Source organism: Podarcis tiliguerta, assembly GCF_965153285.1.
Source record: "Podarcis tiliguerta genome assembly, chromosome: 1".
NCBI lineage: Eukaryota > Metazoa > Chordata > Lepidosauria > Squamata > Lacertidae > Podarcis > Podarcis tiliguerta.
Genome location: NC_139534.1, coordinates 95,008,327 through 95,021,959, shown reverse-complemented (window position 1 = coordinate 95,021,959; position 13,633 = coordinate 95,008,327). Strand labels below are relative to the sequence as shown.

Below are 13,633 nucleotides of genomic sequence, written 5' to 3'. Positions count from 1 at the left end.
ATACTTAGGGTTATGTACAGTGTAAATCCTCCTCACAGTAGACCCATTGGAAACAGTAGACATGACTAATTTAGGGCCAGTAATTTCAGGGGGTGTACTCTAAACAATCCTTGTTCAACTAAGTAAAAGTTAGTCGAAATACAACCCTTACAGATATCTTATTTACATTTATTGTATCAATATACTATTCATCACTCTGCGTGCCTCTGAGCCAAAAATGGGAACATAAATAAACAATAACTCAAATCAGCAGGACTCCAACTCACTTGTGCAGCCTCCTTTATCTACTGTTTGAGCTCAATAATGCTCCGTGAAGACCAGGGAACCCTCATGCCAGAGTCATGTGAAATGAGCTACTTTGAGAAGGGGTGTTTTAGAGTGAAGGAAGAAGGGGAAGAGAGGGAGGTACACAACCATTCCCCACTTGTTGCTTCTCTGTTCCAAATTAGGAATTCTTCCTGTTTAGGCAGCCATTTGCTCTTCTCCATGGGTTTTCAAACACATAGTTATGCTTGTGTTTGTGGAGAGGGGCTGGAGCAGATTAGGAAAGGGAGAGGAAAGCGTACACCATTTTCCACCCTGAATAGCTTCCTCTCACAGCATTCAATATTTCTCTGCTGGGATTCCAAACCATGCACTTGCATGTAACATTTAGTCCATCCGGATTTAGGGAGTGTATATATACCCACTCTAGTGGGCTACTGTGCATTCCATCCTGGGTGCCAGCCAATACACACGCTGCCCACAGGGGAATCGGATGGAGTTAATTCTAGGGTTTGTTTTTGGGTGAAAGCTCGAAAGAAAGAAAAGGAGCCATTTCTGTTAGTGCCAGCTTTCTTTGGGTTCACACTAGGAGATAGAAAAACAAACCAGCCATTAGTCCCTGCTTAGCTGAAGCTGGGTTTTTCTTTTAATTCTTGTTGTTATTGCTATTTTAGTTTCCAGATCACTTTGGATTTTATCCATGCCTGCTTGATTTCTTTTTAACAGTCTTGAAGAAGATGAAGAGGAGGAGGAGGTTGTGCATATGGGCAATGCAATTATGTCTTTCTACTCAGCTCTTATAGATTTGCTTGGGCGTTGTGCGCCAGAATTGCATGTAAGTGTGGGGTTTTTTCTTTGTGCAGAAGCAGCAAAAGGTCACACAGCACACTTCAAGCTCCAAATATTATCAAGCAACCTGAGTCACCTTCTCACATCATTATCATCAGTATAAATAATCTCTGTTTACTAAAATGACAATTTGAACTAAGATGAAACTATCCATTTAAATTTTCAAATGGAAGGCCAGAATAGTATATTTTTGCTGAGAGGGCTCCCTCCTGCACTGAAATAGTTGTTATCTTATGATACTCTTAAATAAAGTAAAGAGGAACTAGAGTATTATAAGAATATTTAGCCAATTTTATATAGTACGTTATTTATGCAATATTTATATTCATGTAGTACAAGTATTTATTAAAAAGGAAAACTATATATCCCATAGAATGACCCTTTAAGTAGCAATATTTAAACAGTTCGTATATGTAGAAAAAGAGTCCATAATTTTGCAGTTATTTACATTTTTAAGAGAGAGAGAGAAAAGTTAAGGAGAATATTGCCTGTGTTAATTGAATTTTGTGTAAAAATACAGCTCATCCAAACTGGAAAAGGTGAAGCTATTAGAATACGTTCCATCCTGCGTTCCCTGGTGCCAACTGAAGATTTGGTTGGGATTATAAGCATACCTCTAAAATTGCCAGCAGTAAATAAAGGTAAGGCATTTTTAAAAGTGTTGGGTAAATACCACTCAATCAATTTCTCTGTATGCCATCCTTCCACATAATTTGTTTTCAATGCAGCTTACAATGATTAAAAAATAGAATAAGCATTCAGTATTAAAGACAGTAATGCATAGCAAAAAAACAACAACCCCAAAATCTAACTATATCAGTATATCAACTACTTCATTAACAATTCAGACATCTTCAAATATCTCAAGGGCTGTCATATGGAAGAGAGAACAAACTTGTTTTCTCCTGGTCTGGAGAGTAGGACTCAAACCAATGTCTTCAAGTTACAAGAAAGAAGATTCTGAGTAAGCATCAACAAGAACTTTCTGACAGTAAGAGCTGTTCAGCAAGTGGTAAAGTAAAGGTAAAGGTACCCCTGCCCGTACGGGCCAGTCTTGACAGACTTTAGGGTTGTGCGCCCATCTCACTCAAGAGGCCGGGGGCCAGCGCTGTCTGGAGACACTTCCAGGTCACGTGGCCAGTGTGACATCGCTGCTCTGGCGAGCCAGAGCCGCACACGGAAATGCCGTTTACCTTCCTGCTAGTAAGCGGTCCCTATTTATCTACTTGCACCCGGGAGTGCTTTCAAACTGCTAGGTTGGCAGGCGCTGGGACCGAACAACGGGAGCGCACCCCGCCGCGGGGATTCGAACCGCCGACCTTTTGATCGGCAAGCCCTAGGCACTGAGGCTTTTACCCACAGCACCACCCGCGTCCCTCCAGCAAGTGGTACAGACTCCTATAAGAGGTGGTGGACCTCCTTGGAGGTTTCTAAGCAGAAGTTGGATGCCCATCTGTGATCGATGCTGTACCTGAGATTCCTGCATTGCAGGGGTTTGCTCTAGATGACTGCTGGGGTCCCTTCCAACTCTACAATTATATGATTCTATGATCAACCAATCCTCTGCTATTATGCAAGGGGCAGTACTCCATCTTCTATAATCAGCTGCGATAGAACCAGTCCCTACAGAGGAATGCTTCTTTGGCATCTATTCAATCTTCTTCGTGGCACCCAAAAAACATGGCGCTTCATGGAAAACCCATTCTGGACCTAAAATTTCTGAACCAATGGGTAACCTACAGGAAATTCAAAATGGAAAGTCTTCCATCTATCAACGAAAATCTCCAAACCTACTCACATCAATAGATTTCTCTTCTAGAAGCTTACTTCCAGGTAACCTCTGCCAATCAGCTAGTCCACTTGGGGGCCCTACTGGAAACCTCCAGAGGCCTAGTTTCTTTCTCACTGGAATGTGTGGAAAAGATCAGCTGAGGTTCTGACCTTCAAAAAATCCAATATAGTGGATTTCATGTTTATGGCAAGGGTTCTAGCTCTGGGCATCTGAGTGGTGCATAACATTCCGTTTGCAAAGCACCATGCCCATCATCTCCAATGGGCTCTACTGCCTACCAGAAAGATTGCATTGAGCAAGACACCTGCACATCAAACTGCCCCACCACCTCTGCCAAGCCTTGATATAGTGGGCAGTGATCCAGCCTGTAGAGGGCTCTCCTTTTTGTGATCATCCGAGAACAATGATCACCTTGGATGCCAGCCTCACAGGGTGGGAAGCTCACTGTGGAGAGCTAAACATCCAGGGCCTATGGTCTCCCGCCAAAGCGTCAATGAGCATCAATTGGCTCGAGCTCTTAACAGCTCCCTTGCCCTACAACACTTTGCTCCTCATCTCCAACTCAGCAGCATCCTAATCTGCATGGATTCCACCACAGCAATACCCAACATCAGCAAACAAGGAGGTACCCAATTTTGGCAGCTTCAGGCAGAAGCATCCCTCTTCCTCAGCTGGGCAGAACACAGCATCCAGTCAGTCACAGCCAAACACATATCCAGTCTCCTAAACATGCAAACAGACTGACTAAGCCTCAGGAAAATGGACCAAGTGGAACGGCAACTGTATCTGGCAGTTTTTCAACAGCTTCTGTCAAAGTTTGACCAATGCCAGGTGTACCTCTTTGCCTCAGACAGGAATCATAACCTCCCAGATTCCAGTCACCATCAGTGGAGACATGGGATGCCCTCTTCTCACCATAGCCACCAGGTCTTCTCTATGCTTTCACTTCCCATCATTCCAACGGTCCATTGAAAGATCAGGGAAGAGCATGTGAGAGTCCTCCTTTTCACACCATTCTGGCCTCGCAGACCTTGGTTCCCTCAGATATGCCACCTGGCAGTCTCCCTTCTGTGGCACTTACCTCACACAACAGATCTCTCTCAGGGCCCAATTCTTCACCTGGATCCCAAGTGGCTCCAGCTGACTGTGTGGAGTTTGAACAGTGGCACCTAATCAAGCTAGACGTACCTGCAGATGTCATTGATATAGTCCAGAGCAATCAGGGCTCAATACTTTCATGCAAGGGGCGGGGAGAACTTACCAACCGTTTTCTCCTCCTCCCATGGTGTCTCACAGACTCCCACCCTGTTTCTTAAAATTTGAAGTCCTGCACCACTTCCAAAGTAATTCAGATTGCTGTGTCCTGTTGTATTTTAAAGGCTTTACAATATGACCATGAAAACCAGCAGACCTGGGATACTTTGAGTTTGTGAATAGTCATATAAAGCTAAAATTGTATGAACAATGACATAATTGGATTTCTTTTCAGATGGAACTGTTACAGAACCAGACATGTCTGCAAGCTTCTGCCCTGACCATAAGGCACCCATGGTACTTTTTCTAGATCGTGTCTATGGTATAAAGGACCAAAGCTTCCTTCTCCACCTTCTGGAAGTTGGATTTTTACCAGATTTAAGAGCAAGTGCCTCATTGGATACAGTGAGTATGAGTACAACTGTACTCATAGTGATGTATAATGTAAAATTTTGTTGTTCATTGAGGTTATAAAATACAGCCAACAAACGAAATAAATACTAAATCTTAAAGTTTTATGTTCTTAGCTCTCATTTGATGATGCTACAATCAATGAATAATACAAGACTGGTGCCATAAATTCACAAATTCCTGTGTGTTCTTATAAAATATTTTCACCTTATGGGAATTGAGGGAGAATGCAACCAAGAGTCAACAAAACAAAACCTCTTCTTAGTTTTGTTTTCTGTAGGATAAAACATTTCTGCATGTGAAATTGAAAAACAATCACAGCTTAATTGTTGTTACCTGAGCGAAACCCAGAAAATTTATTCTTCTATTAAATCTACAACAGGCCAGTGCAGACAAAATATTAAACGTGGTCAAGGAATCATAAACCAGGCTGATGACTACATGCTTCTTCATTGCTCAAGCAGAAATTCTGCCCAGTGTCATTAAGCATGGTTTCATCTTAGATCTACATCCAAACTAAGCATGGTTCATCCTAACAAGGATTTACAACCAGAGTCAGATCTTGGGTTAGGAGTGATACTGTGTAAATGGAAATATAAGACTTAATATATTCAGAGTTAGAGACTTGGCAGGTAAGGAAGATGTAATATATAAAAATATAGAAGAGTATATAAATACTAGAACTATCTCTGTTGATGTAGGGTTATGTAAAGTTTTAGGCCGCACAGAGAATTTTGTCAGGTAGACTAGAAAAGATGAATGAAGAGTGTAGTTTTAGTTTTAATGACACACTTATGCCCCATCAAGATGAATACAAACTTCTAGACATGTACTGCTGCCTTCCAGATGCTTGAAAACATCTGTTTTTCAGTCTAGGCAGGTTGGAATGACTGGAGTTTTATCCAGCCCTTGGACTCCTGCTATACATGGTTAGGTTCACCTTGGTGTGATTCTAAGTTGCACAAGCCACCAGTGAAGTCATATGCACAAAACTGAAACAGACGATATATACATTGACCAAGCAGTAATATGTATATATTATATGTCCTTTATGCAGGTTTCTTTGAGTACTACAGAGACAGCTCTTGCTCTAAATAGATATATTTGTACAGCTGTGTTTCCATTACTCACACGGTGCGCTTCTCTCTTTTCGGGGACTGAGCATTATGTCTCTCTGATTGATTCCACACTTCATACCATGTATCGACTATCCAAAGGACGCTCTCTTACCAAAGCACAGAGAGACACCATTGAAGAATGTTTGCTTGCTATTTGCCAGTAAGTATGTATAAAGATTGTTTTCTGTTCCATATAAACACGCTGCCTTTACAATATAATTTATTGTATATCTGTTGACTCTGGCTCGACACAGGTTTTAGTGCTATAACAGGTTTATTAACGGAGTTATATTCACCTCTCTGGCTGGTCTCTAAATTACATGCAGCAAAAATCTCAGGTGAAGAGAGCAAGCAATGAGGCTGGGTGTACACAAGGAAATAATACACGATTAATTCATTGTGCCTGACTACAACACAACATATCAAGTGTGTTATAGATAATCAATTCTGATCTTCAAATGAGAACTTCACATTATACCATGTACAAAAATTATATATTTATCTAGGTGCAGGAAGTGTTAGTTGGGAATTCATTTGCTACTGCAGCTGTGTAACAAAGTGATCTGGGAAGCTTGCCAGAAGGGAGGCCCTTCTCAGTAGAATCCTAGATAGGCAGGAGAACACAGCCTCCTTGGCAATTAGATGCCAGTTGTCTAGAAGGCAGTTAGCCCTCTCTAAAGGAGAGAAAGTCAGAAATAAATGGATGTAAACATGCAATTCCTTACCTGCCTTTCACCATAAGGTCCCATGTCAGGTTGCAGGTTAAATAAAGGGATGGGATTTATTTATTTATTTATTTATTTAACTAACTAACTAACTAACTAACTAAATTACATGACACTTGATTGTAAATAGAACCTCTGAAGAGGAGCTGTTGTTTTTTAAGTTGAATCCCTAGTGTGCCTCTTTATTGGCCTGACAGTTTTCTGCCGAAGGACAAGGTGGCACCCCTCCATTTTCCACATGCAGAAGCTGCCTAGAGTGGCAGTTGGATCTTGGCCACCCCCGCTGCCCAAGCATTTACCCCCTGAGGTGGTTGTGCTGCTCTGCCTAATGGTAGGAGCCAGTCCCATTACAAGAGATTCCTTCCCCATAGTTCTCCTCTACAACACCTTACCCTTAACTGTGCTTACATGGGTGTTCCCAGGTCAATGTGATAAATGAGTGAGTGGGGGCATCAAACCCACCAGGAAGAAATTAGGCACGTTTTCAATCTTGTTCCAGTATTAGAGGACCCTCCTAAGTCATAGCAGTGATGTAATCTGTCATGCTTCCCATTTACCTTCTGGATCAGCCCAAAGACCCGTCTAGTCTAGAATTCTGCTCTCACAGTGACCAGTTAGATACCGGTACATATGGGAAGTCTCTTTCTGAAACTTTTCTTGAGGGGGAAATCCCCCAGTAACTTAGAGTTTGTTACACACGGAAGATTGTTACACTGCTCACTACTACTCTGGAGTATATATACCAAATTATTCAGAATGTCATGTAGTACGTGGGGCTGGGATTCAGTTAATTAGGATCAAATTATAATTTGCTTCTTTCATATAGTCAAATACAGGCCAGTTTAGAGGTAGGTAACATAGAACTTTCCTTCTCTAGTTTTCCTGTCGTGAGACATGATCGGAATCAGAATTTTTCTGCTTATGTGATTGCTTCAATGGAATATTGCCCCGCCTTTAAGAATGTTTCCATTGAGCATAACTGAGTAGATCCTAATCACTCTGCTGTTTTCCTTTTAGGTAATCTGTTTTACAGAACACTTGCACTGTTTGTCTCACATTCCAGTCATTTGTGTAATTGCCTTGCAGCTTCATCAACATGTACACATTACTAATTATGAGTTTCTTTTTTAATTCTAGTCATTTACGGCCTTCTATGCTACAGCAGCTATTACGACGGCTGGTTTTTGATGTACCCTTACTTAATGAATATTGTAAAATGTCACTTAAGGTAAATCCTTCTCTTTCTACTAAGGATATTACATCTTTCAGTAGTATGAGAGATTTATTTCTTTTAATTTCAAAAACAGTTTGGAAGGCTGACTGAGCACACATCTTCAAGAATAAAGGCCTTCTTATTAGTCAAAGATAATTTAAAGCACAATTGCTTTAAAACAGAAGATTTGCCATTACGTTATAAACAAAGCTGCTAAGAGTTTTCTATTAAAAAAGGAGTGAAAACTATTGTGATAGTTTTCTTTAATGTATTATTTTTTCTGTCATTCACAGCTGCTAACAAATCACTATGAACAATGTTGGAAATACTATTGCTTGCCTTCTGGATGGGGAAATTATGGAATTGCAGCGGAAGAAGAATTACATTTATCTGAAAAACTTTTCTGGGGAATATTTGATTCCCTCTCTCATAAGGTAAAGGTCCAGAGTAATATTTGCAAGAAACACTACAATTCACACCTGTGCTTCTGTACACAGCACAAATTGCTTGCTTCCACTAAATGCTATAAAGATGCACCTAGTGAAAGGAAAATGCCCTACTTAATCACTAAGAGCTCTGTTGATTCAACAGGAAAACAGACCTTGGGACTTTTTTTACATTGTCAAATAAACTGACACAACTTCTTTAGTCTTAAAAAAAATCAGCTATGAACAAAGCCTTCAAACAATTGATTTAAACACTATAGAAATGTAGCTTGGTTTTCTACTAGGTGCCTGAATTAAGAAATAAATAAATCTTCATTTATCAGCATCTACTAATGCTGCTTCTATATGGCTGTGTTGCCTTAACTAATATTTTGCATGTTTTTCTATTGGACTTTCCAACCAGTTCCTATCTCTCCTGCAGAAGTATGATCCAGAGCTTTTCCGAATGGCCTTGCCTTGTTTAAGTGCAATAGCTGGGGCTTTGCCACCAGATTATTTAGACACCCGAATTACCTCAGTTTTAGAAAAACAGACTTCAGTGGATGCTGACGGGAACTTTGATCCCAAACCTATCAACACAGTGAAGTAAGTCATAAGTGCCTCACTCATAATGCACTAATCAATCTGGGATTCTTTTTCCAGCCTAGCAGGGGCCTTGCTATCTCTTTAACACAAAGGGTAGAGATCCTGTGGGTTGCAGTATTTATCTTACTTCCTGCAGGCCCAGGCCTAATTTCATGAAGCCTGGAGGGAGAAAAGTATGGTTGGGAGGGAAAAGATTGAAGGGTAGAATGTGAAATGGATCAAGTGATGGAAAGAGCGAGTGGGGAAAGGCCAATGCAAGCAATCAGTTCAGACCTCTTGCAAGAGCAGCCTGTTCCCAACAGCCCAGTGGAAATGGAGGAAAGGTGAGGGGAGAGTAAAAGAGAATGGGGCATACACAACAGTATAAAGCTGTAACGACTCCTTGCTTCTCCAGCCCCTTATTACAAGTCACCCAGGTGCATCATTGCAATTATTTGGTTGGCTAGTCATCAAATCATGATGGGGAAGCATAGGTTCTTGAGAATATGTTAACAACGTAATCTAGGCCTTTTACCACTGTCGTCATTATCCAGATAATTTTTTAAATATTTATTCATGGAAATTGATATGAATAGGCATATCCATATATGCCTAACTGGAGCAAATTATAAATTATATTGCTCTTTTGTGTTTCCAGTTTTACACTTCCTGAAAAGTTGGAGTATATTGTCAACAAGTACGCTGAACATACACATGACAAATGGGCCTGTGACAAGGTATGGATTATTATAAATCTGACAATTGTCAAAGAAGGACAATGAGAGTTGAATGTTTAAAATCTGTCCAATTTATCTCCATGATAGATTTGCCTTTCAGACACCTAGACTGTTATACCAGAGCAGCACTGTCTAGTAATGCTTCTCTCTCTCTCTCTCTCTCTCTCTCTCTCTCTCTCTCCTCTTCTCTTCTCTTCTCTTCTCTTCTCTTCTCTTCTCTCTCAAAATACCTGGGGATCTTCTGGCAGCTTCTGAATGCAATAAAGTGCTGTGGTTCTTGCAATTTCCTCCTAAATTGACTCAGCCTGAAATAGTCTGTGTCCTTAGCAATACCTTAACTTTTAACTAGTAGTGGGAAATCATAACATTTTAGCTTGTTTATACACATGGAAATGTGCAGATAATAATACTATGTGAACTGGAAGTACATGTGTTGGGATGTGGTCTAAACCACTGGAGCCCCTTGGGCTTGCCGATCAGAATGTTGGCAGTTTGAATTGTGGGTGGGTCTATTGGATAGCCACAACACCCGATTGGTGGGTCCCTCATTGCTGAGTGTAATCTGGCCAATGGGGTGCAGTCTAAAGAGTTCGAGGGACCTATTTAATCTCTTGCACATGACCCTGAGATTCTCTTTCGGTTTGTGCAAACGGAACACCCGCCTACCTCTCCCTATAATTAGGGCATTTTGCGATTGACCTCTGTCATTGGGACAGGGGCACGGCAGGAATTCCCCCCACCTAGCTGATTGGCTGTTGCCATTTGGGTTTTACCTGCCGCCTAGCAAATCGTCACAACTTGTAAGGTTGCGGATAGGCACTGGTTCATGTGATAGGGATGGGAGAATGGTCTCGTCATCCCTATGTGAAGGGTATTCCGTTAAAGGAATCCAGGGACTCAACTTGGTTTGGGTAACCCCTGAGAGGGGGTTGTGCCTGTGCCTGAGTCCAGGGGAGCATCTGGGGAGTGAACAGAGTCTGTTCCCGGTCTTTTCACCTACCTCAGGTGTTCACCCTTGGCTGACCTATGATAGAGCTCTGCGTCAGCGCTACCTGCAAGGGTGTAGGGAGCTAGTCGAACCAGAGCCTATGCAACCACTCACTTTTCTGTAATCAATAAAGTTGTGGCCTAAATTCTGCCAAAAACCAAAACTAAAATTTGAGTCATATATGTATTTATTTAGGGGGGAGGTCTCTGGGTCTGAACACACAAAGCACATAATTTCAGAAATCCTACTTGTCTATGTTCTTCCCGTTCACATGGGAATATTTCTCAAATCTTATCGGGGTATGATTTAGACAGTAATTTTGTGGAGATTTTCTTTCCGTTTCATTTTTGTGGTGGATCTGTTTCTTCATTCTGTGTATGGTGGGGATGGAGCTATCTCCCAAAAACTGGGATACATGTGCAGTTGTGCTAAAATATTCACCCAAAGCACAGTGCTGATAGTTTCATTTTGTATTTAACAAATGGAAAACCAGGCAGTATCTTATTTGGATCTGAACATGGAGTTTTGATTCTTGCCTCTTGCCATTTTCTAAGCTACTTCATTTAGTCCTTTTTCTTTTTTTTTTAAAAAAAAACAATTTATTATAGTGGCCATCCCAGATAATTTGTTTGATTGGCTAATTACGTGTTGTGTGAATTATGTGTCTGTTTCAGAATAATAGTGGGTGGAAGTATGCATCTTCACTCGATGAAAATGTGAAGACACATCCTTTAATGAGGCCTTTTAAAACACTGACTGAAAAGGTAATAAAGGAAAAAAACAAACTGCATTATTTAATGAAACAACAGATTTTTGTGTGCATATTTCATTGATACATGAATATCACTGATGCTGCAAGGTGCATCATTTTAATAAGCATTAAAATATGACAAGATTTAAATTCAAATCATGTTAAGTTTAGCTTTCCAAATTGTATACAATGAGAAGACCTTTGTACAATACTCCAGTTTAGACTTATTCTAGGTGAAATGTTACAAAATTTGTATATATCTTTTTTAAGGAAAAGGAAATCTATCGATGGCCTGCCAGAGAATCTCTTAAAACCATGTTAGCAATGGGATGGAGCCTAGAAAGGACAAAAGAAGGCGATTCAATGGTACAACAACGTGAAAGCGAAAAGCTCCGTAGCATATCACAGTCCAGCCAAGTAAGGCAGAACTTTCTTATAAAAAAAGACTAGAGAAAAATATGAGCTCATTTTTCTCCCTGCAAACTAATGCTATTTCTGTTTTGCTATTTTTTTAAAAAAACACCTTTGTAGAAATATTGGTGTGGTGACCCAGTCCTGTGAAATGTGTTAAGAATATTTCTTGCCACACTCTGAGATGGAGAGCATGTTAGAACATTCGCAATAGCAATTCCCCATGGCAAATTGTTCCTGTTGCCAATTTATTGTGACTTTTTCATATCTAATGATCAGGTGACTCAGCCCTAATTTGTGAGGAAAGTTTTTCAACACAATACAGTTTTTAATAGAATGCTATTTTCCCTCCCACTTGCTCCACAGGGAGAAACATGCAAACTAGATAGCTCTTACCTTGCTGTGGGAGGACAGAACCTCTAGCTTTCTTCCTGCCTTGCTCCCATACAGGTTGGGTGACAGCTGTACGCTGTCATCTACACTATGCAGCCCGACCCCATGATATTGCACAGGGATCTGTGGACTTAGCACTCACACCTGTAGAACATGGCTCCTCAAAGACACATCTTTCTGGTGCAGAGATGTAAATTTGAGTTCATCATACTCCCTTCCACTTTGTACTTCATAGGTCTTGTGTGTCAGCAGTTGTATGGGGCCTCAGCAAGCCTCTCTTTCACTGTAGTGGCAGGGATTTAGCTTGTCAGGGTCTGAAGAAACATGGCTCCTTCCAGGCTTCCATGCCACCTTCCACCCTGTTCTAGAGAATTTCCCAACACTCTGGAGCTGATTTTCAGGGGATGGATGGGACTGCAGGATATTGGCAAAAATCTGCTCTCCTGCTACATTCAACGATGCTTCCACTAGATCAAAATTCTTTCCACGAGTACTGTGGTACTAAGAGAATTTCACCCTAATTTAAGTTTTTAATAACACTTAGCATCAGGCATTTTGCATCCTTAAACTTCATTCAATATAGATTGACATGTAAAGAATCTAAATATGCAAAAAAACCACAAAACCTCTAATTCTTCCTTTTAATAATAGGGAAATGGATACAACCCAGCACCACTTGATCTTTCAAATGTGGTACTCTCCAGAGAAATCCAGGTTTGTATAAGACTATTCAAAAATGTAGGAAAACACCTATTCATACTTAAATAAGAGCAACAAGGGCTAACAAGAGAGTGTCCTTATGTTCAAAAGTACTGGGGGGGAGACCTGCTCTAGCCACAGAACAGAAAGTATCATAACCATAAGGCATTTCAAACAAACCACATCCAACATAAATAGGTCCTCATTTTCCTAGGACCCCGCATCATGAGCCATAAAGGGCATCCTTTATGGTAATATCTGCCCTGACTCCATCTATGTAACAAAGCATTGGGAGACACAAGATGGAAATAGCCTTTCCCTGGGCAGATGCCCTCATAGGTATTCCTCCTTCCCTGCTTAACACTTACTATAAATGATATATTTAAATACAATACTATATAGTTCTGACAAAATTGTATTATTTCTTTTGATTTTGGATTATTTCTTATTGATTTGGTGATACAGGGAATGGTTGAAGTGGTAGCAGAAAACTATCATAACATTTGGGCTAAAAAGAAGAAAACTGAATTGGAAAGTAAAGGTAAGACTGAAATGTTTTGTGTGAAACCTGATATTCAGTAGGGGAATATCTGAAAATACAGATGACATGATAAGAATAGCCTTAGGCTGCAATCCTAAACCCACTTACTTGGGAGTAAGATCAATGGAATTCAATGGGACTTACCTCTAAGTAGACGAAATGACGATCACAGCCTTAGTTTGTCTGTCAATTCCTATTGTAAATATTAACACTTCTCTCATCTTACCATAGGTGGAGGTAGTCATCCTTTATTAGTACCTTATGACACTTTGACAGCCAAAGAAAAGTCTCGGGATAGGGAGAAAGCACAAGAACTGTTTAAATTTCTTCTAGTGAATGGCATTGTCATATCCAGGCAAGTTGTATATCACTGTGTAAATAACTTGTGTTGCCCTAGTTTTTTGTTTTATTTCTCTTGCTTTGAACATAGCCAAATAAACCTTTCCCCAATTATTTTTAACCTCTCTTGCAATCCTG

The 13,633-nt window shown here is 40.5% G+C and overlaps 1 protein-coding gene across 1 annotated transcript in view; it reads left to right on the top strand.

Moving 5' to 3' along the window:
* RYR3 (ryanodine receptor 3) overlaps positions 1-13,633 on the top strand; it is a 255,484-nt gene that overhangs the window by 157,544 nt on the left and 84,307 nt on the right. Inside the window, exons 45-57 of the mRNA XM_083449419.1 lie at positions 991-1,099; positions 1,634-1,754; positions 4,395-4,564; positions 5,628-5,848; positions 7,551-7,641; positions 7,920-8,060; positions 8,494-8,657; positions 9,295-9,373; positions 11,036-11,125; positions 11,383-11,529; positions 12,568-12,630; positions 13,081-13,156; positions 13,388-13,511. Of these exons, the coding sequence (XP_083305545.1) occupies positions 991-1,099; positions 1,634-1,754; positions 4,395-4,564; positions 5,628-5,848; positions 7,551-7,641; positions 7,920-8,060; positions 8,494-8,657; positions 9,295-9,373; positions 11,036-11,125; positions 11,383-11,529; positions 12,568-12,630; positions 13,081-13,156; positions 13,388-13,511 (1,596 nt within the window). The remainder of the gene's footprint in view (positions 1-990; positions 1,100-1,633; positions 1,755-4,394; positions 4,565-5,627; positions 5,849-7,550; positions 7,642-7,919; positions 8,061-8,493; positions 8,658-9,294; positions 9,374-11,035; positions 11,126-11,382; positions 11,530-12,567; positions 12,631-13,080; positions 13,157-13,387; positions 13,512-13,633) is intronic.